Below are 26,518 nucleotides of genomic sequence, written 5' to 3' on the forward strand. Positions count from 1 at the left end.
ATTTCTACAGAAATTATGAGATTTCACTCCGATTCATAGCTAAGCCCTGCAACTGTTGCTGAGTAGAGGAAAGCAAACTATAGAAAACAGTGTTAGGGCTTTCTTTTCCCCATCACAGTCCTAAATTTCTACATGGAGACAGAAATGGAAGGCAGTGTTGCTGTAGGAGACATTAACCTTTGCAAGAAGACTTTACTGAAAGGTTTCCATCATTCCCAACTATTCATTACTTATGTCCCCATCCTAGTCTCTTAATCTACCATCCGTGGCAGTTTTAGATTCTCCCAAATTCTTCCTGTAGTTTTTCACATCCCCAGTACAGACAGACACAATTTTGGAAGCAGAATGATCCCGATGCACAATAAAACCATATTTCCATTGCTGCATATTTTAATGCAAGGCAGTTCCGGCACTGCTCCTAATTCAGAAATTGGATTGGGTCTTTACACAGATATAAATCCAGATGGGAAAGAACTCACTGGGATCTCCTATCACAGCTACCACAATTCTTGTGGTCCTCATCACCTCTCTGCCTACACATGCCCCTGGAGGACTCAGAGATGATGTGCTGGGTGATCCCGACCATGCCCAGAGGTGGTGGGCACAGCTTCAGCAGCTGCCAACAGCTAAAAGCCACCTCTCTCCTTGTGTACTTGGCCAACGCCACCTGCTGTCACTCCTCTGGGTTACTGCCTAGACATATAACCTGCTTCTCTGGGGAGACTCACTCCACTGCCCGTGCCACAGCTGCTGGTACATTAAGCAGCAAGGGGAAGGGGCTCAGAACCGGAAAGGAGGTAGCTTGGCCAAAGCCCCAAACGGAGGGGGGAAAACCAAAGTGCCCTGATGGAGGTGTGCCCTGAATGACCCAGTATGCCCCAGTACTGGTTTCTATCGATGGCCACTGGGGAGGAAACAGTGAGAATGCCACACAGAGGGGCTGCAGATACAACACAAGACCTGTGTCAATGAACTACTTCTGTCCCTGCAGAACTGCAGTCTACAAGGTAAACTTGATAAATCTACAAATGTGACGGCCCTGAAATGATGAGGGTTTGTGCCCTATGATATATACACCGCCCATGAAAGATGGCAAAGCTCCTTAGAACAACACAATTTCACTAGCAAGGACACAAACATCAGTCCCAGACGTGCTTCAAGAGGAGATGTGGAGAAACTAAGGATGGGAAAAGCCGTTAGACTAGACACGATTTTTAAGGCAGGTGCCTGGAGAACCTGTCCTTTAGTGCCGTAAAAATCATGGCATTTTCAGCACACATTTTCTTTAAATAATAATTAAAAAAAAGACAACCAACAGAACATGGACAACTACCAACCAAGATACCTACTTTCCCATCTCTATATAAAATGTATATGAGAATAATATACATACACGTACCAATGACATCCTTGGTGAAGGTGTTAAAATGTAACAGGGAAGGTTTTGCAAATGATATTCCACAACAGACCGCATTTTTTTTTTTTTTTTTGGTGAGGCAATTGGGGTTAAGTGACTTGCCAGGGTCACACAGCTAGTAAGTGTTAAGTGTCTGAGGCCGGATTTGAACTCAGGTCCTCCTGACTCCAGGGCCGGTGCTCTATCCACTGCGCCACCTAGCTGCCCCAACAGACCGCATTTTTACCATTATATAATTAACTGAAAGGTAAAGAGAATGCACAATCGTACTGTTCTTGTTATTAGTTTAATATATTTAAAATTTTAATTTGGCGATGCAAAATGCTGTCTTAAAAGGCTCTCTCCCAATGATGTGCCTCATAGGCAGATGTCAGAATTATAAAAGAATCCTTTAAACATAAAATGAAGAGGTAACTGTTCAACCACCCTGTGATTAGTAACACTAAAGAAAGCATAAGACAAGGACACAGACATGCTTACCAACATCCCAGAGGATTTTCTGAAGGGAAATAATAGATAATAAGGTTAGAAGGGTAGGCTGGGGCCCGGTAATGAAGAGCTTTAAAAACCAGAGTTGTTTTTACTTAAATATAGTTGTTACAAGGGAAGGCTTTGGGGGGGACGAGGGACAGAGAACAAGAGTTACAGAGACAAGTAGGATGGAGTTCTATTGGTACCAAAAAAGAGGGGGGAAACCCCCATCAATTAAACCCCAGGGATGGTATTGGTGTGCTATGGTCCACAGGGTCACAACGTGTCAGACACTGTGTTAGGCCCTGGGAATACAAAGAAAGGCCAAAGCTCAGTCCCTGATCTCAGGGAGCTCACAGGGGGAGAAGACATGGAAATAACGATGTATCTATAAGATATATACAATATAAACTGAAGGCAATCTCAGGGAGTACTTGCAGAGAGGGAGGCCAAGAAAGGCCTCTTGCAGAAGAAGGTGGGGTTTCATTATAACTGAAATCCAAGTACCAGACACCAGATAAATGGAAGACTTATTTTAGCCAAGCAGAGGGAGCACTGGAGAAGTCACATTCAACAGGAATGCACCAGTGTTCAAAAGCTCAGTCTAACCTGGCAATATGGGTTAAGTTTACCCAGATCTGGGTATCCAACATGGAAGGCAAAAAAGCAAAAAGAAAATCTAAAACCAATACAGGTACTAGAGTCCAGTAAATAGAAAGTTAAATATTCTTTTTTTTCTTTCTATTTAAAAAGACTCTGTACTAAAGTAGTCTATCTAGAAATGGGCTCCACAACTTAAAGGGGTGTGAAAAACTAGGAGAAGGCTAAAGACAGGCAGACAAATGAATGACTGCTCTCTCTCTTTTCCTGGAGTTCTCCTTCCCCTACCCCTAGAATTTTGTATTTTTGTACAAACTTATTTCTGTACATGTATTCCCTGATAAAATGGAAGCTCCCGGAGGACAGGAATGGGTCACTTTTTGGGGGGAGGGGGCAGGGCAATGAGGGTTAAGTGATTTGCCCAGGGTTACACAGCTAGTAAGTATCAAGTGCCTGAGTCTGGATTTGAACTCACGTCCTCCTGACTCCAGGGCCCGTGCTTTATCCACTGTAGTACCATGTAGCTGCCCCCAATGGTTTACTTTGGGTTTTGTATTCCCAGCTTCTAATCCAGTGCCTGGCGTACAGGAGGCATTGAATAAATACGTCTGTATTGGCTAATATTATTTTACCAGAGAAACCTCCCATAGAGTAGAAGATAGACAAATGGCCTCAGAGCCAAGAAAGACCTGGATTCAAGTCCTGCCTCTAAGGCATACCCTGTGGCCAGGCAACTCTCCAAGACTGCAGGTTACACAGGAAATGCCAAAGTGCACTAGGAGGGAAGTTTTCACATCTGGTAGTTCCCTATAACACTATCTGTATCTCTATTTTAAAAAATCTATATTTTTGTTGAAGAACAATTTCCGATTTTATAAAGATGAATCAATGGAGGGGCAGCTAGGTGGCACAGTGGATAAAGCACCAGCCCTGGATTCAGGAGGACCTGAGTTCAAATTCGGCCTCAGACACTTGACACTTACTAGCTGTGTGACTCTGGGCAAGTCACTTAACCCTCATTGCCCCACAAAAAAAAAAAAAAAAAAAGATGAATCAATGGAACAATAAGGTTCAAAGTACAGAATTTCATTTAACTGACAACTTTTTGTATATGTATATACATTCACATGTTCATATATACACATATGAAAAGTTGGCTGTATATATAGATACACACTTCTACATACCTATGAGTGTATGTGTACACACCTAAATGACAAATTAAAATCATTCCCTCCCAACTCTGAACTTCTCCATGTACTTTTGAATCCTTTAACCCCTCTCTTTCCTTTACCACCGCCCCTCATGCCCCTCCAATCTCCCCCTAGTTCAGACCCCTCTCACTGCATATGCCTGCACAACAGGCTCCTAACACTTTTCTCACACAGTTTGCACCTTGCACCAATTCACTCTCTACACCTCCACCAAACCCTCCTTTGATGCTGTCACTGCCCTATTCAAACCCTTCAAAGATTCCCAAGTTCTAAGAGACTACAGTCCAGATCCCTTAGCTAGGCATGCAGAGCTTTCTATCATTCAGTCTTTCTCCTTCCCAAGCTGTCCCCCTCCCCAGCCCTTCTCTCCTTTTTTCCCTCTTCTTTTCTCCTTCCCTCTCTTCCTTTCCCCTACCCTCCCTCTGCCTGGTCTGATCATCAGCCCACAAATGTAACATGCAATTTCTAGCTTCTGGGCTTCTTTACTCATTTCATTACCTCTCCCTGAAATGTCCTCTGTGCTCCTTGACCGCCCTAAAGTAAATTCTTTCTTTTAAGTCCAGCTTACTTCCCCAAAGCCTCCTTCAGCTCATGATAATACAATCTCTTCTCATCTGAATTTCTATAGCCTTTACTGTCTCTACCATATCATCTTTTTATAAACAGAGCTCATAAATTAGATCATAAACTCATTTATGCCTCATGCTGTTTCAATCCTCAGAGCCCAGGATGATGTCTTACTCACTCTCTCACACACACACACACACACACACACACACACACACACACACACACACACACACACACGCACACGCACACACACATGGCATTTAGCAAATGTTTGCTGCCTGCCTGCCTAACAATACAGTGCAGCCTCAGTTATTTGATCTAGACCTTCTTGGACCTCTGACTTACTTAGACGACTTGGCTTTTCATCAAGCTAGGTTACACGAGAAATCCCTCTCACCTCCTACATCACTTTGGAAATGTAGAGGTTCGATTAAACTTAACAAACCCTTATTTAGACCCTACTCTCTAAGGTCCCATGCAAAGTGCAGAGGACAAGAAGATGAGAAGAACACAATCCATACCCTCAGAGAACTTATAACCTAGTGTTTGTTGTTCAGTCATACTCGACTCTTCATGACCCCATGTACCTCTGTCCATGGTGTTTCTCGGCAAAGATACGGGAGTGGTTTGCCATTTCCTTCTCCAGTGGATTAACCTAGTATGGGCTATATAATATAAGGGTGAAAATAATTATGAATAAAAAAAGAACACCCTAAGTCTATAGACTACAATCAGTATGGCCTGATGGGAGGCACACTGGATTTGGAGTAAGGGTCCTGGACTTAAGTCTCAGCTCGAATACTATCCCTTGTGTGACCCTGGACAAGTATGTTCTCCTCTGTGGGCTCAGTTTTCTCATCTGAAAAATAAAAGGGCTAAACCAGATAGCCTCTGTGGTCCCTTTTAGTTCTGAAGTTACAATCCTCAAACAGCACTATGAGAAAATGGGGGATAGATTATTTCAGTGAAGAGAGTGAAATGGTAAGGGAAAGAGACACCGAGTCAGCATCTGGGGTGGACCTTCAAGTAGACACGCTGAAGAATTCCCAACATGTCACCATATGCCATAAAATGTCCCCACTTCTACTATGGCTCATCCTTTCAGCTCCTCCCAAGGAAGGAAAGAGAGCCCAGACATCTCTCTAGACCACTCAGTGTGTGTGTGCGCGCACATGTGCGCATGCATTTGTACACATACATGTGCGTATGCACAAGAAGACACAATGTACGCATATATTTCTACACACATGTGCTTGTGTGTATAAAAACACAAGTGCCTCGGTGGATATATACATAATATATGTGTGAGTGAGAGAGAGAGAGAGAGAGAGAGAGAGAGAGAGAGAGAGAGAGAAAAAGATACATGCCCTCATCTGGTCTCTGAATCCGCATCTAAGAGAACAGACCACATAGCTGAAAAGTACACCGCGTCAGAAATACCAGAGTGCTTGCACGGGGCACATTCCAAGTTTTTCTTTTCTCAGCATCGAAGGACAGATGCTTCTGTTGATATCTGCTACCTTCACCTCTTTGCCTCCATCCATTGATTCTATCTTAGTCAGTGATACGGTAGTTTTACTGTCAGTGCCTTTTCATGTGTACAAACCAATCTGGTTTTCACTAACCAGCAGATTTAGCCAATTCAGAAGTGCAGTTTTCCTAATTTATTTTTAGTAGACACCAGGATGCACAGAATTACTAATGCCACATGTATCATTCCTTTTTTCTTCCTCTCTTTCTTTCTTCCAATGAAGGACACAAAAGAATATGGTTTACAGGTCATTAGGGTGCAATTTGCTAGTGTAAATGTCCCAAGTTGCTATTCTGACCCACCATAAATATGGCCTATGAAAATAAGAAATTTAACTACAAACAAACGCAGGGTCAGCATATCGATGTTCATACACAAAGCCAAGTGTATGGGCTTTATAAATTCACAGATGAGCTAAGATTTAAAAGGAGTAGATGAGAGAGACAGACAATTGGGGAGGGAGGAGGAGACAGAGAGAAAAGAGTAAATCATACACAAAACAGCCAATAAAAAATAAAAAAGCAGTTAATATACATGAATAATGGATGTTTGATTTAAAAGCAGTTTACTCCGATATGATGTAATTTTTGACAATCAGCCAGAGAGACTATTTTGCAAGTCCTTGCCAGAGATAAGTCATAGTAGAAGGGCTAGGAACACAGCAATGTCTGTGAACATGTGGAAAATGGACTTTCATGCCATCCCAAAGGTGACTTTCTACTGCAAACAAAAACCTGCATCTCAGGTGCACTTAGCAGTACTAACTAGCAATCAGTAAGGTTGGAAGAACTTGCATGGCGAGGTAGTAAGCATGTCCTTTCAGCTCCCTTAAGCAGAAGTCTCCTAACAATTCCTGTTATACTGCTTTGGTAACTTACAATCATCATATGTCACCTGAATGACTCACAAGACAGGAGCCCCAGGACCTCTCCTAGGTTTCTTTTTCCTTTTTCAAAGTTCTGACTGGAATGAAAGTGCCCGTGAAGCTGAGAGGTTTCAGTGATGGTACAGTATCACTCAATGGAGCCAGGCATGGTGTAGGAAAGAACTGGGTAAGCTTCCCCACCATCACTTGCCAATGCACCTGCAACCCCTGCTGTTCCAGTCCTGGCCCCTTCCTGGGCAGGCGCTGCCAACCTCTCAGGACCGTGCCAGGCTTGGGGGCTTTGTGATATGGACAGATGTCTACAAAGGGCTAGACCGAGGCCAAATCGATGACTTGTGATGTAGCATGACCTAACTCTAAGGAACAAGAGGTAAGCTCAATTCCAGCTTCAAGTTTTTCCCCTCTACACAATCATATGAAGGGATTAAAAAAAAAAACTGGTCTAGATTTAAGGAGTATGGAATTTAAAGGCTTATTCTCCATCAAAGATCCAAAGACATCTTAAGCAGGTTGTAAAGAGAAGAGTACTTGACTTAAGAGTAAGATGATTCGGGTTCAATTCAATTCAACTAATGAATGGGTATTGCTATGATGGTTCCAACAACAACAGCAGCAACAACAAAGTACACTTGGAGCCAAAAACGTGGGACCCCCAAGCTGCCTCTGGTCACTGCTGCTTTCTGAAAATGTTCATGCCCCCGTACCAGTGGAGACAGCCGTGGTTAGTGACAAGAAGAACCGGGAGGGCTCAGTTTCTCTGAAGCCAAGGGAGGAGAGAAGCTCCAAATGCAGCCATTGTCAGCAATGTCATATGCCACAGTGAAGTTAAGGGCTATGAGGAAAGAAAAAAGACAATGGGATTTGGCCATCAGAAAATCATTAGTGATCTCTGAGAAGGCATGGCTTATGACGGGGCAGAAGAGATGGCTAGGGAGAAAGTGGGTAGGGAAGAAGCGGAGATATTAATGTAGAACCCCCACTCCCAGACTATTGGCAGGAGAGCAGAAGAATGCATTAGTAGCTGGTTGGGGTATATGTGATGATAAAAAGGTGTCCCCCCCACTCCCCGCCCAGGTTTGAGGGTCGCATTCAATATAACAATTGTGCCCTAAGTGACAACAAAAGGGATATGGGGAAAACTTAGTTATACCTGTATGAACTGAGTGATGAGCACAGAACAAGGAGAATAAGTGACATTGTACAGTGATTACAAATACAAATAGCTTTGAAAGCCTGAAGAATTCTGGCCAACACAATAAGCAACCACAATTCCTAAGGACCCATGATGAAACAGGCTGCCTGCCTCCTAAAAGAGGCAGAATGAGACACTGTTAGGCTTTGTGTTGCTTGACTGTGATTTTTTGTTCCAAGGGAGGTTTTTTGGGGTTTTTTTAAACTGTGTAATTTCATACCCATTCCTCTTCTTTTGTTCCCTATATTTGGAAATATTCATATTGGTTGGTTATTTTATAAAATTCAAAATAAAAATTTTAAGTTAAAAAAAAAAATGAGGTGAGGCCCATTTGCAGGCAGATGGGAAGGAGTCAGGGAAGAGAGAGTCTGGAGATTCCTGAGAGTTCAATGAGTCTGTATGACCTTGGACAAGTCCCATAAACTCTCAGAGATTCAGTTTCCCCATCCATACAAATGGGCATAATATCTATACTGTCTCCCTCATAGGGTTGCTGTGAGGAAAGTGTGCACCATTATGTACTACTAAAGAAATACCAGCTTGTTATCCTTGTTACTACTAAATGGAAGGTGGTTGAATGGTCAGGATGATTACAATGATAGTGGTAACTCACTGGTACTGACAAAGAGGCTAGGCATGACAGAGGTGGGGAGCAGTGGCGGTGGAGGAGGAGGAGGAGCAAAAGGAGGAAGAAGAAAAAGAGCGGGGAGGACAGCCGACACGCCCAGTGCTTTAAGGGCTCTAAAGTGTTCCTTATTCCTTATGTCCCTTGTCACAATGACTTTGTTTTTTTGTTTTTTTTTTTTTGTTTGACAATTTATTCCCGTTTATTTTGAGATATTTTATTTTTTCCGTTACATGTAAAGATAGTTCTCAACTTTTGTTTATACATGCTTTACACTTTCAGATTTTTCTCCCTCCCTCCCTCCCCTCCCTCCCCCCTCCCCTAGACAGCAGGTAATCTGATATAGGTTATATCTATATATATCTATACATATACATATAGATATATATATACACACACATATATATACACATAATAACATTAATCCTATTTCTGCATTAATCCTGTTACAAGAGAAAGAATCAGAGCAGTGATGCAAAACCTCAAAATAGAAAAAAAAAACAACAGCACCCAAAACAAAAGAAATAATATGGTTCAATCAGCATCTATACTCCACAGTTCTTTCTTTCTTTTTTTTTCTTGGATTTGGAGATCCTCTTCTATCATGAGTTCCCTGGAACTCTTCTGTACCATTGCATTGGTGAGAAGAATATAGTCCATCACAGTAGGTCAACACTCAATGTTGATGATACTGTGTACAATGTTCTTCTGGTTCTGCTCATCTCACTCATCATCAGCTCACGTAAGACCCTCCAGGTTTCTCTGAACTCTTCCTGCTCATCATTTCTTACAGCACAATAGTATTCCATTGTATTCATATACCACAACTTGTCCAGCCATTCCCCAATTGATGGGCACCCCCTCAACTTCCAATTCCTTGCTACCACGTAAAGAGCAGCTATAAATATTTTTGTACAGTCACAATGACTTTGTGACATAAGGGCTCCCAGGCTGAGGCAGCCCAGAGTGGCGAGAACAAAACGACATGGATTCTTAGGCCCTTCCCGATCTCAAACTATGCTCCTAGGATTATTTTCATTTTATGGATGGGGAAACTGAGGCTCAGGGAGGCTAAGTGATTCAGACCTTATCATGAAATGGTTGTAGAGAAGTGAGCGGAGAATATCCAATGTCGAAACGCACTTGGAAAGATTAAAAGACTAAGTGTCTCTCTCTCTCTCTCTCTCTTTCACACACACACACACACACACACACACACACACACACACACACAGAAGCAGGGCCTCAAGTTGCTCATTATGCAGTTTCCAGGATGGGATCATGGTAACACGGTAATAAATAACACCCCACGGGATGTGCTGCTTCCAGCAGTGCTGGGCTGCCCAGTGACAGACCAGCGCCACCTGCCAACACCAGGGGGAGCCACAGACCTGCCTCTTCCTGACCCTCACCTTCCTATTGCTTCCCTCCCAGGGCCACATGCCTTCACCTGACCCTAAACACGCCCTCCTCCTAGTCAGGGGGCATCAGCCTGAGCATGGCTCCCAAAGTTCTCTGGGCCCAGTCATCGACCCTGCTACCTTCTGTGGCAGAACCTAAGCAATAATAACTGTAACAGTAACACACGTAACAGTAAGAACAAGGCACTGTGCTAAGTGCTTTCTAATGATCTGGACTGCTCTGGGAGGAAAATGTTATTATTATCCCTATTTTACAAATGAGGAAACTGAGGCATGCCGAGGTGAAATGATTTGTCCAGGGTCACACAGTTAATACATGTCTGAGGCAGGATTTGGACTCGGGTCCTCCCGACTCCACGCCTGGTGCTGCACGAACTATGGTGCCCCCTGCTGTGCAAGTGCTTTGTGGCCCTTTTATCAGCCATGAACTGATACACAAACACTTCTTTATGTATTGTTTCATCCAATTAGGAAGTGAGTTCCTGGGTAGCATCCGTATCCTAGATCCTTAGCACTGTGCATTATACACAGTAAGAATTTAATAAATACTTTCCCATTCCCTTCTACTCAATTTACAAGCAAGGAAACTGAGGCACAGTAAATATTCTAAAATCTCTGACCTGAGAAAGATCTACAAGTGAAACACATATCCATATGTCTGTCTATATATGCACAAATATACAACCACAGATATACAATGTATATTATATATAGTTATATTACATATATTATGTGTATATCTGTATCTATGTTTGAATATATATATATATATATATATATATATGAAAGAAGAATTTTCTTTCATCCAAAAAACACGACAGGGATTATATGCCAAGTTATTTAAATGATTTTGTTTCACAAAACCCTAGTGTAGAGCTAGAATAATAATGGTAAGAAATAAAAAATACAAAATAAACAGCAAATACAGTAGTGTTTGTCTGCAGTTTACGTATGACCCAAAGACATTACTGAGAACCTCTACAACCACTAACTGAGTTAGATGGGTCACAAGACATGAAGGAGACACCAGATGGAGAGCTCAATGAAGAAGAACAAAGGAAAGGCTGTCAGTGCCCTGGGTAAATACTCTATAAAAAATTTATGAGAAAATAGGGACCCCATCAAGAGGGAGAGGACTCCAACCTCTCTTAATGAAGAGCGACTCCCAACAGCAGTAACCAGTTGTTTCTTGTTAAGCTAATTGCATTTTCTGTGATTTTGCTCAGTGACCACCAAAAAGCAGGTCCACATGATCTACAGGTGTCAGGTTTCTCAGTAACTGACAAGTCTCTGCCATCTTTTCATTGCTTAATTCTGAACCCGATTTTCCAGCATATTCTCCCCTTTCCCTGTAACCACTCGCACATTAAAGTCATCAAGACATGAGACACAGGTTGACTGAGAGGATCTTACCAAGATCCTCAGAGTAAGAGGATTTCTCTTCTTCAGAGGAAGAGGATTCTCTACTTCATTGCTCCCCTCCTCTTCCCTGTTAATTCTTTCCCTTTGAGATTACCTTTTATGCAGGTGTCAGTGAATAGAGCACTGAGTGTGGAGTAAGGAAGATCTGAGTTCAAATTTAGCCTCAGACACTTTACTGCCTGCCTCAGTTTCCTCACCTGTAAAATGGGCACCATTATAGCAACTGCTTCCCAAGGTTGCTGTGAGGATCCAACAAAATAACAGCCAAAAAGAACTAAGCACAGGGCCTGGCATACAGTAAGTGCTACATAAATGTTGTTGTTGTCATTATTACAATGGGAGTTCCTTGAGAGAAGGGTCTGTTTTTACCTTTCTTTGTATCCTCAGCATTTAGCACTGGGTCTGGCACACAGCCGGCACTAAATAAATGCTTATTGATTGAGTGACAAGAAGAATTCGTCCATATGCTACAGTTAATTTCCTGGTTGTCTTCTTGTCTGTGCCCGCTATGAGCAATGCAAATGGAGAGGGTTCATTGCCCAACTACTCTGTCCCACCTCCTCGAGAAGGCTTATGGGAAATCCATCTTCCTTGTGTCTTTTGGTCTCATCTATAGTAATAACATCAGCATCACTGTGGTTCAGCTATTTCAGCATTAATAGCAAATGGACCACTATCTCACTTTTAAAATACCAACGATTACATTAATGGCACAATTATAATTTAAATAATCCTTCTCACAAGTATTAGATTGTTTGAGCCTCACCACAATCCTGTATTAACCGCATTGTTAATGGAGGGTGATGGGGATGGGACCTATGACTTTACTGATACAGGGAACTCTCAGATAAGGGCACTTCTGCTATAAATGCAGGTTGACACCTTCTCTGAAATTGGAGTTTCTTGGAGCTACCTAAAGTAGACATGTCAAACTTCCCCCTCCACCAGCAGGTTGCAAGAGCTGACCCCAAACAGATCAAAATGTCTTTGGGAAATGCTTAGCAAAATAAGTAAAAATACAGTACAACACAGAAAATGCTTCTCTAAATCTAAATATCCTCTCTCCCCATCCCCACTTCATCCACTGGCCTAGAGAAGTGGTATAAGATGGGAGCCTCTAAACCACACCCAGGGATCTCTGCTGCCATGTTGGACATCTCTGGCCTACAGCACTTATAAGTGAACGAGTGATTTGCTCAGAGTTATACAGCCAATATGTTTCTGAGACAGGATTTGCACTCAGGTCTTGCTGGTTCCACTATGCCATGTTGTCCCATATTTTTGAGATGAGGAAACTGAGGCTCAGAGAGGGTCAGTTGCCTCTCTACTGTCACACAGCTAGTCTGTAAAGACACGAAGCTGGGCCTTCTGACCCTAAATCTTTTTTTTACCTGATATCTTTCAAGAAATCACAAAACAAAGAGATCTGCAGGAGTGATTCCCTTTCTTGACCCCCCTCAGACAGAAGAGGGGCTGCCTGGGCAGTATTCATTCACATGTTCACCCGTTGTTTTGCTGCAACAGCCACACCTTCAAGCAAGAACTCCATGACACAAATGAGAATTCTTACACGTTCTGACAGACTCTCCCATGAGCACCTGCTTGTTATGGACGAGCAAAATGGAGGAGATGCAAATGTCACATAAATGATTAGGGAAACCATTAGAGAAATTAGATCCTAAATAAAGTTCTAAGGCTCAACCCAAGAGCCAAAATGGATTAAGAAGGCTGATGTGCATTGTAAATCAATGTAATTGCCTTATAAACCTGGTTAGGGCCTGACAAATATCAGTGTCAATGACATAAAATATAAAAATGGTCATTGTTATTAGTGCATGCCAGTCAAAAGCCAATCTTGTGGGAGATCCATGTCAAGTGTGGGACTAGGTGGTGAGGTCATTCCTAACTCTGGAAAACCACAAGAGAGGGAAGGCCGGCAGCAAGTTTAAGGAACTCGCCATACCTTCATCTGGCTTTGTACTGTCAGACATCTAACGCAACAAATAGTTATTGAAGATCTGTTGTTTGCAAGGCATCACCTTTCCAGGGATCTGGATGGAAATCCACTTAGTGTATTGGTTCCCTTCCTACATCTCAATAGATCTATCCTTATTTCCCTAAACATATTCTAAAGAAGATTTCTGGAAGTCCTGAAGTAAGCTATCACTAAATATAGAGTACCAATATCAGATACACCAAAATCCAGTAACCTAATTACTTTATTCTTTCATATTAAGTTTTTCTAACTACACGAGTCTGTTTATAAAACAGAGACCAAAAATCCCAGAGATATTATAGCCACACAAGGTCAAAATCAAAGAGTAACTTACGAATAACCCATCTAAGATGGTAACAGGGAACCCTTTTGGAAAATGTCACAGCAAGGCGGCACAAGGCCTGTCCAAAGAAACCTCAGAGTCAACCAGATTTTAGTCTCTCTCTTCAATCACCAGAGAAATTAATTTTTTAAAATAACCTTTTTCCATATGCATTTTCTTTACCATCATATCACAATCCCAAAAGTTCTAAAGACCCTAATGGGCCATATTAGTTTCTATGGAAAGCACAACAATGCCAGGAAACACTGGTGTACACGCCAGATATTTCACCATGGAGAAAATAATTTTCTTTTTAATTTCAACCAACAAGGAAGAAGAATTAGCATAGTTACTAAACTGCCAATGTCTTACAACTCAGTCAGGCTGTGAACTAGCAATTCTGACTCTCCCCTAGGACAGAATGATGAAGGAAAAAAAAAAAGGTGGCCTGTATATTCTGGTATGTATACAAAAAACATAATCAAATTCATGAGTAATAAATTCCTGATTTCAAGGGCTCTCCCAGACAGATATTTCAACTCGTGATCAGGGTAAGCAACCAATACAAAATCTCTTCACGTACATGTGTGGGGAATAATTATCATAATAGACATTAGTAATTAATTTCCAGTGTGATGTCAGCTAGGGTAGCAGTGCCAAGCAAGCGTCCTTGTCAAACACATTCCAGCCGTCTGGATTACTTCACTCACATCTCCCTGATTAGGATGCGCGCGGATGTGCTGCCTAATACAATCTGCCAACAAATGCCCAATACTTCAGAACTAAATTAGGAAATATGTCCGAATCCAAAGAATGATGCTAGGAGCTCTAAGTGGATTTCTTTCTTCCTTTATGAGCATGAGAACCATCACCAAGATAAAGCTCTTGACTGAGGCAATTCTATCTTCTGCCCTCCCACCTCTGAGAACAAAATTAGATTAGAGCGACAAAAGAATTAATAAAGACAATATGGCATCACGAGCACAGCTCACTACTGGAAGTATTTATGGGGGATTCAGGGTCTCTAAGGTGTAAAAGTAAATTTGAAAGAGACATTTGGGGCAAAAGGGGTTGCATTAATGGGTTTTTCGCTTGTTTTAACTCCACGTTATGATGAAATTTTCAGATTAAAAGCAACTGGTTTTATACGCTGAAATCAGGTGACAGGTTAAGAGCTATTGCTTTTAAGAGTATACCTCTGTGTCACCGGGGCCTGAAAACCCAAGAGAAAACCCCAGAGAACATGAATCAGGTTCCATCTAGATTAAAAGCCATTTTAACAGGACTTCTCCCCACACATGATGTCTCCCAGAAGGACTTGAGGCCTGATGGAAAACAGTAGATGATTTCTTTTCTTTTCTTTTTTTTTTTGGTGAGGCAATTGGGGTTAAGTGACTTGCCCAGGGTCACACAGCTAGTTAAGTGTCTGAGGCCAGATTTGAACCCAGGTACTCCTGACTCCAGGGTCAGTACTCTATCCACTGCACCACCTAGCTGCCCTCAATGATTTCTTTTGGAGAAAACAAAAACCAAAAACTAAACCTTTAATTGTAGGGAGATCTAATTGAAGGGGAAGCTTTAGAAGAAAGAATCACTCACTTAACATGGAAGTCCTTTGTTATACAACATTTCCCACTGGGTCGGCCAACACAATTTCAGCAGATGATGGGAAAATGGTTTAAATGAAAAGAAGGCCTGTTCAAAAACAACTAGTTATGTAAATAGGCACTGCCTGTGGGACCAGGCAGCAGTCTATCCATTTACTACTTCAGTTGCACATCTGTGCAGTCTCTCCCTGACCCCTGAAATTCCCACCCATATTCCCTTCTGCACTTTGGATTCTTCCCTCCCTCCCTCCTTCCTTCCTTCTCAGGTCACCTTAGGCACCTCCATGAAGCCTTCTCTGATCCCCACCCACCCTACATATCTCAAATTGTCCTAGATCCCTTTGTCTGAACCTCTGCTTTGCCCCAATCATAGCCTACCTGATATCCTACTTAGCCATGTTGTGCTCTATCAGTCCCAGCAGAATGTGAGGACAAGGCCTAGCTCCCAAGGCCTGGAGTAGTGCCCCACCCATAGGGTGCTTTCTGAATGAACAAACGAAGGTGGCAATAATTTGCCTTGGCTGCCATTTCTATGGTCTCCTCTCACTTGCGGGGGGAGGGGGGGCCCTGCTGGGGTTGTCCACATGTCCATCTTGCTCCTGCCCTGAGTTCCCCATACCCATTCCTGCCACACTGCCTTCACACACCCCCATCTCAAATGAAGATGGCCACTCCTGGAAAGGGCACATCAATCAGCTGCCCGAGGGCCCATTCACCATCCCTATGTCCCAGGCTGACACACTCCTCCTTCACTACAACACCCCGCCTCGGTGGTAAGCTCCTTGAAGGCCACTTTCTGGATGTGTGTCCCCAGTGTCTCGCCCCAGCCACAGAGTGGGTGTCTACTTTGGGCTTCTTCATCCCTCCCTTCATCTAAAGCGAAGCTGTCTGAATTGACTGCCTAAGGGCAGGGGGCTAAAGTGGCCCAGTCCTCAACATGCCTCCCACCTTTCTTTATCACCTGATTTCTTAGCAGAACCTCCCCTCCCCACCCCCACCCCCCCCAGGGAGCAGGCCTATGGCTAGCCCTAATTGGAGCTCTGTGCAGACCTGTGATTTTCTTTTTTGGCAGGGCAGTGGGGGTTAAGTGACTTGCCCAAGGTCTCACAGCTAGTAAGTGTCAAGTGTCTGAGGCCAGATTTGAACTCAGGTCCTTTGGAATCCAGGGCCGGTGCTTTATCTACTGTGCCACCTAGCTGCCCCCAGATCTGTGAATCTGCAGGTGTTGGGGCTTCTGGCTTGGAAACATTCCCCACAGCTGAAGGCGACCTCCAAGATTTGCAAGGCTGTTGTGCCTGTGTCCTCACCACCTCCCGGTACAGTAGGTGTCTTAATCCTTATTCTATAATGAAGGAGACAGTCTCAGAAGAGATAAAGTCAGAGGCAGGGCTGGAACCTGAGCACTGGCTTACACCCAGTCCAGACACCTCGACCCACTCCCTTAGGCTGCTGGGGACCCTGAGAGGCCATTCGAGTGCCGCCAGAGACAGGACATGAGCCCCAGGCTGATTCTCCATCTCACCCGCTGCTTTCCTGTTGGATAAAGGGGACTTGCAAGCAGATCGAGGCTTTGTGGACAGCTGTGTTCACTCCAAATGCCCTGGTTTAGAAGGTGGGAGCTTAAGCAGAACAAAGGGAAGAGCCCTGACCATGGCAGCTGCCTAGTGTTTGGTGAACTGAACTGAAAGCAAAGGGAGGGCCCAAGGCGGACCCCATTGTCCCATGCTTCCTTAGCCCTTCTATGCCTTCTCTCCCTGATTCCTAGCAAAAGAGGACAGAGATGGGCAGAGGACTATGCCAGCTTTCTTTCTTATCCTTACCACCTGAACTAGAAAAGTAAATGATTTGATTCATGGGCATGACTGATTTCAACATAAAAGAAGCTATTTTCAAAGTAGTATGTAAGGGAAAATCCCTTACCTTGGAAAACTCAAGGGATGACAGGAATGGGCTAGGTGATGAGTATTTATGTACCTGAAGAGTTGAGATCTTCAAGTCATGCTTCCCAACCATTTCAGCAACATCAGTATCACCTGGTCAGATAATTGTATCAGGCTACAAACTACAATATGTATCAAGGTATTATAAGAGATACCCCTAGTATGAGACTTATTAACACTTTTATAAAATCATTATTAGATTGGGAAGTGTAAAAGAAAGACCAAAATTCAATTTTCATATCCGTATTTCACTTGGCCACGCCAGTCTTGTCCCCTATGTCACAGATAATCAGGAGTGAACTGTAGATAAAGTCAAGCTTTGGACTCAAGTTTCTCTCTCGTGAGCCTTCCACTGAGTCCTTGAAGAGGGGACCAGAGGCACGGAAGCTAATGATCTAATATTTGGTCTCATACAAAATGTAATAAACACAAACTCTAATTAAAAAAAAAAAAAGGTTTTGCAATATACACTCAGTTACACAAATACAAGTAGCCAAAACATGATATTCACCAGCATAAGGGTCATTCTGCCCAACATTCAAAACTCCATAGGACTACCATTCCATTTGGAGCAAGAGTTCTTCAGCTTTCTGTGTGCCCCCCTCTATCCACCGAGAATGGTGAGACCTAGAGACCCTTCTCAGAATCGCATGTGTTGCCTACATTCGCAACTGAAGGAGAAGTCACACTGGAGTTGGTGACAAGAAATACATGATTTTTTTTCTCATATAAGGTCATAGATGCCCTGACATCCATCATGGACCCAAGAGCAAGAACTCCTGACTTAGGGCAAATATCCTAATAAAAGGTTCTGTTTGTTATTTATTTTCTTTAACAGTCATTAACATGTTTTCAAATGTCAGCTGCTTGGTGCTAAATACAAAAGGCATTCAAATAAATGAAGATATTTATCCGTTTTCATCAGACTGTTCAACACATCCTTGCAGTATAGGTAATTTCACTATGCTACAAATCTTAATTAAAAAAAAAAATCAGTGTCTGAGGGAGGAAACAGAGAAACTGATAGACTATGACCTTTGAAGAGAAAGATCAATAAAGTTAATGAACTCATCTTTTGTTGGGCTTGAAAGGGGACTCTTGGAGGTGAAATAAGACTCTTCATTGGGGTGGACATTTTCAAGAGTTAGCTGATGAACCTACAGCCTCGGTCATATATATATAAGAAACACTCCCCCACTACCTTTATAGGGCATTCTCTGCTCTTACTGGTTTCTCATTTAAACACACCCTTTATCTTCTGCAGTTACATCACTACAAGAATAAATCCATTCAAATAAATCAAAGGTAAATAGAGCCCCACTAGAGGGCCAGATAAATGAAAATTTTAAACTGTCATGAAAAAAAATCTGCAAGTACAAAGGATGAAAGAATGCAAAGGGTAATATACTGCCTACATCTCCCTAGGCTAGCAGTCCAAAGACAAGCCTAATGCACCTTTCCAAGGGGAGAGAAGCTAGCTCCTCTATTAGCAAGTGCACAAAAAGCTTATGGCCTTGGCGATTTCTCAGTCAAGCCCCAATTCAAGAAAAAGGCACGACCGTTTTACAAAGACCACATCCTCACGGACAGTATAAAATTAGCCAGGAAGTAGGAACCGTGTTTTCCAGCTCATCAAGTCCATTAGCCCCTGGAGGTAAAAGGCCAGAGAGACTCCTCAGCTTTGCCCAGGGTCTGAGGGCCAGCATCCCCAGCATGGGCATCCTGCTTCTAAGGCCAGCCCTCTGTACCAGACCATGTCAGCTCTCCAAAGAAAAATCTGGAGTGGAAACCAGCACATTTCATTTCAGGAGAAAGGTCATGGGAGATCATCTAGCCTCACTCCCTCATTTTAAAGATCAACAAAGGGAGGCACTGGAAGATGGACTAAAATGGATTCAAACCCAAGTGCTTTGACACCAAATCTAGGCTTCTTAATGCTACATCCTAATTTGTATTTGAGGAAACTGAGTCTCTGAAAGATTAAATGACTTGTCCCAGGTCAAACAGCTAGTAAGTGCTGGGGCTGGACTTCAAGTCCAATGGTCTCTCAGTCATGTTACACTGATGTGTCAAGAATCGTCATAACTGGGGCAGCTAGGTGGCATGGTGGATTGAGCACTGGCCCTGGATTCAGGAGGTCCTGAGTTCAAATCCGACCTCAGACACTTGACACTTACTAGCTGTGTGACCCTGGGCAAGTCACTTAACCCCAATTGCCCTACCAAAAAAAAAAAAAAAAGAATCATCATAATCAAGAGAATGCAAATTAAAACAAATTCTGAGGTACCAACTCACACCTCAGATTGGCTAATATGACAGAAAAGGAGAATGATAAATGTTAGAGGTTTTATGGGAAAACTGGGACCCTAATGCACTGTTGGTGGAGTTGTGAACTGATGGAGAACAATTTAGAACTATGGACTATAAAACTGCTTATATGCTTTGATCCAGAATTACCACTACTAGGTTTGCATCCCAAAGAGATTTTTTTAAAAAAGGAAAAGAACCTATTTGGGGGCAGCTAGATAGCACAGTGGATAGAGCACCGGCCCTGGAGTCAGGAGTACCTGAGTTCAAATCTGGCCTCAGACACTTAACACTTACTAGCTGTGTGACCCTGGGCAAGTCACTTAACCCCAATTGCCTCACTTAAAAAAAAAATCAGCTTGGGAAAAGAACCTATTTGTACAAAAAATATTTATTGCGCTCTTTTCATGGTGGCAAAGAATTGGAAATTGAGGATGATTATCAATTGGGGAATGGCCAAACAAGTTATGGCATATGAATGCAGTGGAATACTACTGTGCTATAAGAAATGATAAGCAGGATGGTTTCAGAAAACCTGGAAAGACTTTTATGAACTGATGTAGAGGGAAGTGAGCAGAACCAAGAGACCAACATACACAATAACAGTAATGTTGTATGATGATCAATTGTGAATGAATTAGTTATTCTCAGCAATACTATGATACAAGACAATTCCAAAGGACTTCTGATGAAAAATGCTGTCCACTTCCAGAGAAAGAACTGATGGAGTATGAATGCAGATCAAAGCATGCTTTTTAATTTTCTTTATTTTTCTTGTTTTGGGGTTTTTGTTGGGATATTTCTTTGGTCTGCTTTCTTTTGCAATATGGCTAAAATAAAAATGTTTTGCATGAATTCACATGTATAATATATATAAAATTGTTTGCCTTTTCAATGTGGGGAGGGGAGGGAAGGAGAGAATTTGGAACTCAAAATTTTTAAAGAGATGTTAAAACATTTTCTACATGTAATTGAGAAAAATAAAATAAAATTTTTAAAAATCATAATAACTAGAGACCAAGAAGATCTGTTGTTCTTCAAGAAGTGGACATTAGTATATAACAGATTAGATACTAATGTAATTTATGAGGAACTGGAGACATAAAAAAAAGCTACCTCAGAAATTATTTGGTTGCACTTTTCCATCTGAGGTAATTCTGTTTTTCAATGCAACAATCAAAACTAAGTAAATTTTAAGAAAATACATTGCACAGTCTGAAAAAAAAATTTATTTTGTTGCTCTACAAAAGGTTGAAAAAAATCAATATTATCTTCAGTGTTGCTTTCCCATTTCATTGACTTGCAAAAATCCATTTACCAGAGTGAAGGAACAAGGAAAGATAAATTCTTTTCAGGAGAAAATATAAGTTGTACTCAAGTTGGTCACAAGAGCAGCTCCTTTTAGTAATTATGGTGGTCTAGCAATGAGAGGAGCTTGTAAAGAGATAGAAAATATATCTCCTTCTACAGGAGAATGTGGGGAAGGGAGTCTTTGGCACCCTGAATCATACTACATTTTTCCTGGCTCTTCTACTCACTGTCAACAAGACCTAGAGCACAGGGAATACTGTATATGTGTGTATGTGAGTGTGTGTATGTTTTAACCTTCTCCCCATGAAGAGAAAGAAAAGTCACATAAAAAACATTTCAGGAAGAATTCCACAGGTCATACAATCATAAATTTAATGCTGACAGGGACCTCAAAGAGCATGTTGTCCAATGCTCTCACTATATGGAGGAGGACAGTGAGGGCAAGAGAAAAGTGACATGCACAAGGTAACACGAGTATTGAGTGATGGGTCAGGTGTTCTGGCTCCCAATTCACTGTCCTTTCCAGTGGAGGAGGCCGACATCCCTCTGATCCTTTATGTAGACTCAAAACATTTAATCCATGACTGTGAGACTTGACCTTTATCACCACTAAATTTTAATGAATTAGATTTGGATTAATAGTGTGGCTGGTTGAGATCTTTTTAGCGAACCTCCCCCCACCCCCCAGGATCATCTGACATACTGGCTGTCTCTCCCAGCTTTGTGGCATCTGCAGACTACCAAATAGGTGTGACATTCACACCAACAGCCAAGTTAATGACAAAAAAGGTTAAACAGCCACAAACTCCTGGGACACTCTACCAGGTACATACCTACAAGGAGACAGTGCCTCAAGGACAACTAATCTGAGTCTAGTCTTTTAACCACTTCTCAACCCACTCCATTCTACTACCATCTGGCTCACATCTCTACATCTTATCTATAAAAACAACAGAAGAGACATTATCGAATCCTTCCCTGAAATCCAGGTAAACTGTAACTATAGCATTCCCCTTTCAAAACCGGAAATGTTTTCCCTTTGAATTCTATCAGGCCTCCATTGACAAAATCCACTCCTTTTTTCTTTTTTGGAAGTAGGGACATTTGACCTTTTCTACCGCAGAGGCATCATCCCACTCTATGATTGTTCCAATATCAGGAGCACCATGTTGATCACCATTTTGGTCAGGTCTCTCAGCACCACTTAGGCCTGGTGATCTAAATAGACCAAGGGAAGCAAGCTGCTCTCTTAATGTCTCCTTCCATTTCTTGAGTTTCAGTTCCCTAGTTGATCCTCTCCTGTCCAGTCCAAATACCATTCTTTTGGGCAGGTAAAAGAGAAGCAAAGTAAGAATTGAGAAACTCCACTGACTCTGTTTCTGTACTGATCGCCCCGTGTACCCTGAGCAACCTTCCCTGCATCTCTCTGATCTCTTTCTTTTTCCAAATATAACTCAGAGAAAGAAGACCTTCTGGTTCCCTTTGACTTTCTCTGCCATCTTCATCTCCTAAAAGCCAAGGAGTATAAGTACTAAAAAAGGCTTGGAAGCCTGGATCTCATTCAACCCCCTCATTTTACAGTGGAAGAAACTGAGGACCGGAAGGGACAAATGACTCATTCAACATTACACAGGCCTAAGTAAAAGAACTGGGATTCAATGCAAAATCCAGTGCTCATCCCATTACACCCCACTACTACTCTTCAAGTATTTTCTTTCTATTGCAAGGATAGCAAAGATTTTATCAAAGACCCGAGCTATTTACCCCAGTGGCAGCTTGGCTGATGGATATGATAGAGGGAATTCTCATACAGTGTAGACAGCTGAAATAAAAGCTTCTGAATCTAAGATTCTTTGAATTTCAAAAACCCAGATTCCACCCTGGTCTAAGTGTTATCAGAATCATTCCATTTCTTTCATTAGCTTCTGAAAGAATGGCAAGTTCTCTCTTTCTAAACTGCCATCTGGCTCTTCTCTGTACCTTGTTTCCTTCATTCATCCATCCTAAGCTTTTGACACCAAAGGCTGCTTCCTTAGAAGAGACATCCAGACACGTGACAGGCTGGCCATACACAGAATGCAGAACGCGGCTCGGGTTCTCTGCTTTCAGAAGGTAGACAACATCTTCAGCGGCTGCAACAGCAACCGGATATCTTCCAGCATCTGGAATCAGATGAAGCAAGCTGACCTATTAAAAGAAAAGTTTTGAAAATCCTTAACAGTTTAGCTGAAATGGCTCTTAACATCAGAGTTTAAAAGTTCAGCCAGGTCCACATTGACAAAAACAGTGTTTTAACACAAAGCAAAACCCCAAAATGAGTAGTTAAAAGCTTCCAAAGCATCTTTTTGGCTCTTCACATGTCATATGTGGTTTCTTGAGTCTGACAAAGATTTTATCTTCATATGATGGGAAATAAATAAATAACCTTCTATCACCACTGTGTTCATGTCACATTCATAGATGAAAAATTAAAAGTCAAAATTAAGTGATCTGCCCAACATCCCAAAGCAGCACCTCACTGACAGATAAGGCAATGCATATGGACTTCAACATTCCATAATCCTTGCTCTAACCCTTAATCTATATGAATGTATAAGTAGTGCTAAGGTGGAGAGGTCAATTTTCCTCTTTTATAGGCAGGAGTTACTTGCACGCTTCTATTTTTTTTGTTGTTGGTTTTTTGTTTTTTTTTTTAGTGAGGCAATTGGGGTTAAGTGACTTGCCCAGGGTCACACAGCTAGTGTTAAGTGTCGGAGGCCGGATTTGAACTCAGGTCCTCCTGACTCCAGGGCCAGTGCTCTATCCACTGCACCACCTAGCTGCCCCTCTATTTTTGATTCTACATGACCAGTAAATAACTACTTCTACATTTTTTCCTAGTGTGAAATTTTCACTATATAGAATGGCTGTAGTAAACAAAAAAAATTCTCGACATAAACCACTGTATATTCTTTTTTTTTTTTTTGCTGGGCAATGGGGGTTAAGTGACTTGCCCAGGGTCACACAGCTAGTAAGTCAAGTGTCTGAGGCCGGATTTGAACTCAGGTACTCCTGAATCCAAGGCCAGTTCTTTATCCACTGCGCCACCTAGCCGCCCCAAAAAACTGTATATTCTTAAAAGAATAAAGAATATAAATGTCATTACCCTCTCAGTAGGCCAAGAGGTCAAAAGCCTGAATTCTGAAGGCCACCCAAGAGGGCTTGAAAGATAGCAAACACTGGTTATCTTGCTGAACCTCAATCCCTACAGTGTGAATGACACTCTTAACACCCCAACCTGTGGAACTAGCACAAAGGATGTGCTTCCCAGGCTAACATTGCAAACATTGAAATGTTGCTTATCTGAAAAAAAACAAAAACAAATGGCACACCATGATGATGGAGGGAATGCAGAAAGTACAATATTTGGTGACAACTTCCCTCTCCCCCCATTCTGAAATGGAAATAAAACATGTTTTAGAAGCTGTCGCATAATATAGTTGCTTGTTTTCTTCTTAGTAAGAATCTTTCGGGGCAGATAGGTGGCACAGTGGATAGAGCACTGGCCCTGGAGTCAGGAGTACCTGAGTTCAAATCCGGCCTCAGACACTTAACACTTACTAGCTGTGTGACCCTGGGCAAGTCACTTAACCCCAATTGCCTCACTAAAAAAAAAAAAAAAGAATCTTTCCTTCTTCCTTCTGCTAAACTACTCCTTCCCATTACAGAATCAAGACAGATAGCTGCTTGGCTCTCTGTTGATAATTTAAAATTTGTTGAAATTAAAGTGTGTCCCAATCATCAGTGAGCTGGTTGTGACATTTATGGGTAGCTAGCTACAAACCCTTCAGAGAGCACAAGAATATATATACATTAAAGAGTTTCATGTCTTAAGAGCCCGTAATGACAACAGCTTTCCATGACAACTAAGTGTTTTTTCACAGAAGACCAAGGATATACCTTTTGGTAGCTAGAAACAACGAGACTTCCATTTTCATCCAGAAACCAACCAAAGCGGACTTCCAACACCTTCGAGAACAACAGCTTCTTAAGCAGTTACAATGAGTACCCAAGTTTAATCATGAAATGGTTAGAAATATATGTGTGTGATCCAATCACCAGGAACTTAAAGATACACACAACCATAACAAGATCTCTGCCAGGAGGGAAGGAGATGGGAATCAGGGCTTATTCCTATCCAAGCCTATGAATCATGACCTCATTGTTGATTTTTTTTTCCTGCTCACTCTTTCTAATGCGAAAATCCGATTGTTTCTATTAGATCCAAATTCATCAAAGAGATTCAAATCATGTCCAACTCTTCTTCCACACCTCCAAATACTCTTCAACCATATTAATGTATGTTTTTTAAAAAGAGGAAGAAAAACTAGATTGTGAACCAGTCTGAAGTAAGCCACAATCTAAAGAAAATACAGCTTCAGATGTGGCATCCTGTGGCAACCAATTAACCAATTAACACTGACTTAAATCTGTGTTCACTCAAGAGTTACTCCTAATTCCACGTGAGAAAATCTTAGGATGAAGAAAGCCAATTTTCAGTCTAATTTTGACCAAAAAATTTTAATTAAAGAGTGGGAGGGAAATCTCCCTCACCATATGGACTTGAATGACACTATAACACTCATTTTCACTTGAGTTTGGGGCCAGAAACTGATCTCAGATTTCTAGGGGTGAGGGACTAGTCCATCAAGGCACAGATAGCACCAAGGCCTTCAATGGCTATGATTACTCCCAGTCTGCTCAACATTTTCCTCCTGTCTAGAAGGTCTCTTCTAGGGCCAATTCTACCTACCAATTATATGGGTAGAAGAGAATGTAACTGAACTAGAAACTCACCAACTTCTGAACTTCAAAATTAGCTGCTGTTTCCCAATATCCCTTCTCATTGGGGCATTCCACTCTGACTTCAAAGCCAGATGCTGTAGCAATTGTGGCACCCTCTAGGCTGAGTGCCAATGCCTGTATTCTTAGGTTGTGCTGGTAGCAATGGACCGGATCACGACCAATCATCAGACTCCAAACATTAACAGTCCCTGAGCAGAAAGAAAATATAAGCAATGCATTAAATTATTCAAAAGAGTAAGGTTTGGGGGAGTTTTTTTGTAGTAACAAAGAATTGGAAAATAAAGTAGATCCCCACTGACAGGGAAATAGCTAAACAAGTTGTGGTATATCAATCAATTGATCCATCAACATTTATTTAGCACCTACTGTGTGTCGGGCACTGAGCTAAGTGCATGACTGAAATGGGGTATTTCTATCCTGTAAGAAACAATGACTATAAACAATTTAGAGACTCATGGGAAGACCTATGTGAACTGATACAAAGTGAAATAAATTGAACCAAGAAAACAATATACACAATAACTGCCACAATGTAAATGGAAAGAATAACATGAAAAATAATTCTGTGTAATTATAATGATACAGTATAGACGACAAAACATAGCTAACTTTTCTTTGCAGAGGTGACGGGACTAAGGGTGTGGAATAAGGCATATACTACAAGACTTGACTGATATAGTGATTAGTTTTGCTTCTTTCCCCCTTCTCTTTTTTATTCTTTGCCACAAGGTATTTGCTCTCTGGGTAGGAGAAGGGGATATATTTGGAAATAACAAAAACAAAGGATAGTAATAAAAAAAATTAAGCGTGACAGAGATAGAAAAACAGGGACCTACAAACT

General features: G+C 41.8%; 1 protein-coding gene across 3 annotated transcripts in view; it reads right to left on the reverse strand.

Annotated features, from left to right (window-relative positions):
• The window catches only part of FBXW8 (F-box and WD repeat domain containing 8), a 117,331-nt gene that overhangs the window by 17,447 nt on the left and 73,366 nt on the right, over window positions 1-26,518 (reverse strand). For all 3 annotated transcript variants that reach the window (XM_043976826.1, XM_043976825.1, XM_043976824.1), the window contains 2 exons: window positions 25,669-25,865; window positions 22,813-23,019 (listed from right to left, as the gene is read on the reverse strand). In XM_043976826.1, coding sequence (XP_043832761.1) covers window positions 22,813-23,019; window positions 25,669-25,865 — 404 coding nt within the window. The remainder of the gene's footprint in view (window positions 1-22,812; window positions 23,020-25,668; window positions 25,866-26,518) is intronic.

Source organism: Dromiciops gliroides, chromosome 1, assembly GCF_019393635.1.
Source record: "Dromiciops gliroides isolate mDroGli1 chromosome 1, mDroGli1.pri, whole genome shotgun sequence".
NCBI lineage: Eukaryota > Metazoa > Chordata > Mammalia > Microbiotheria > Microbiotheriidae > Dromiciops > Dromiciops gliroides.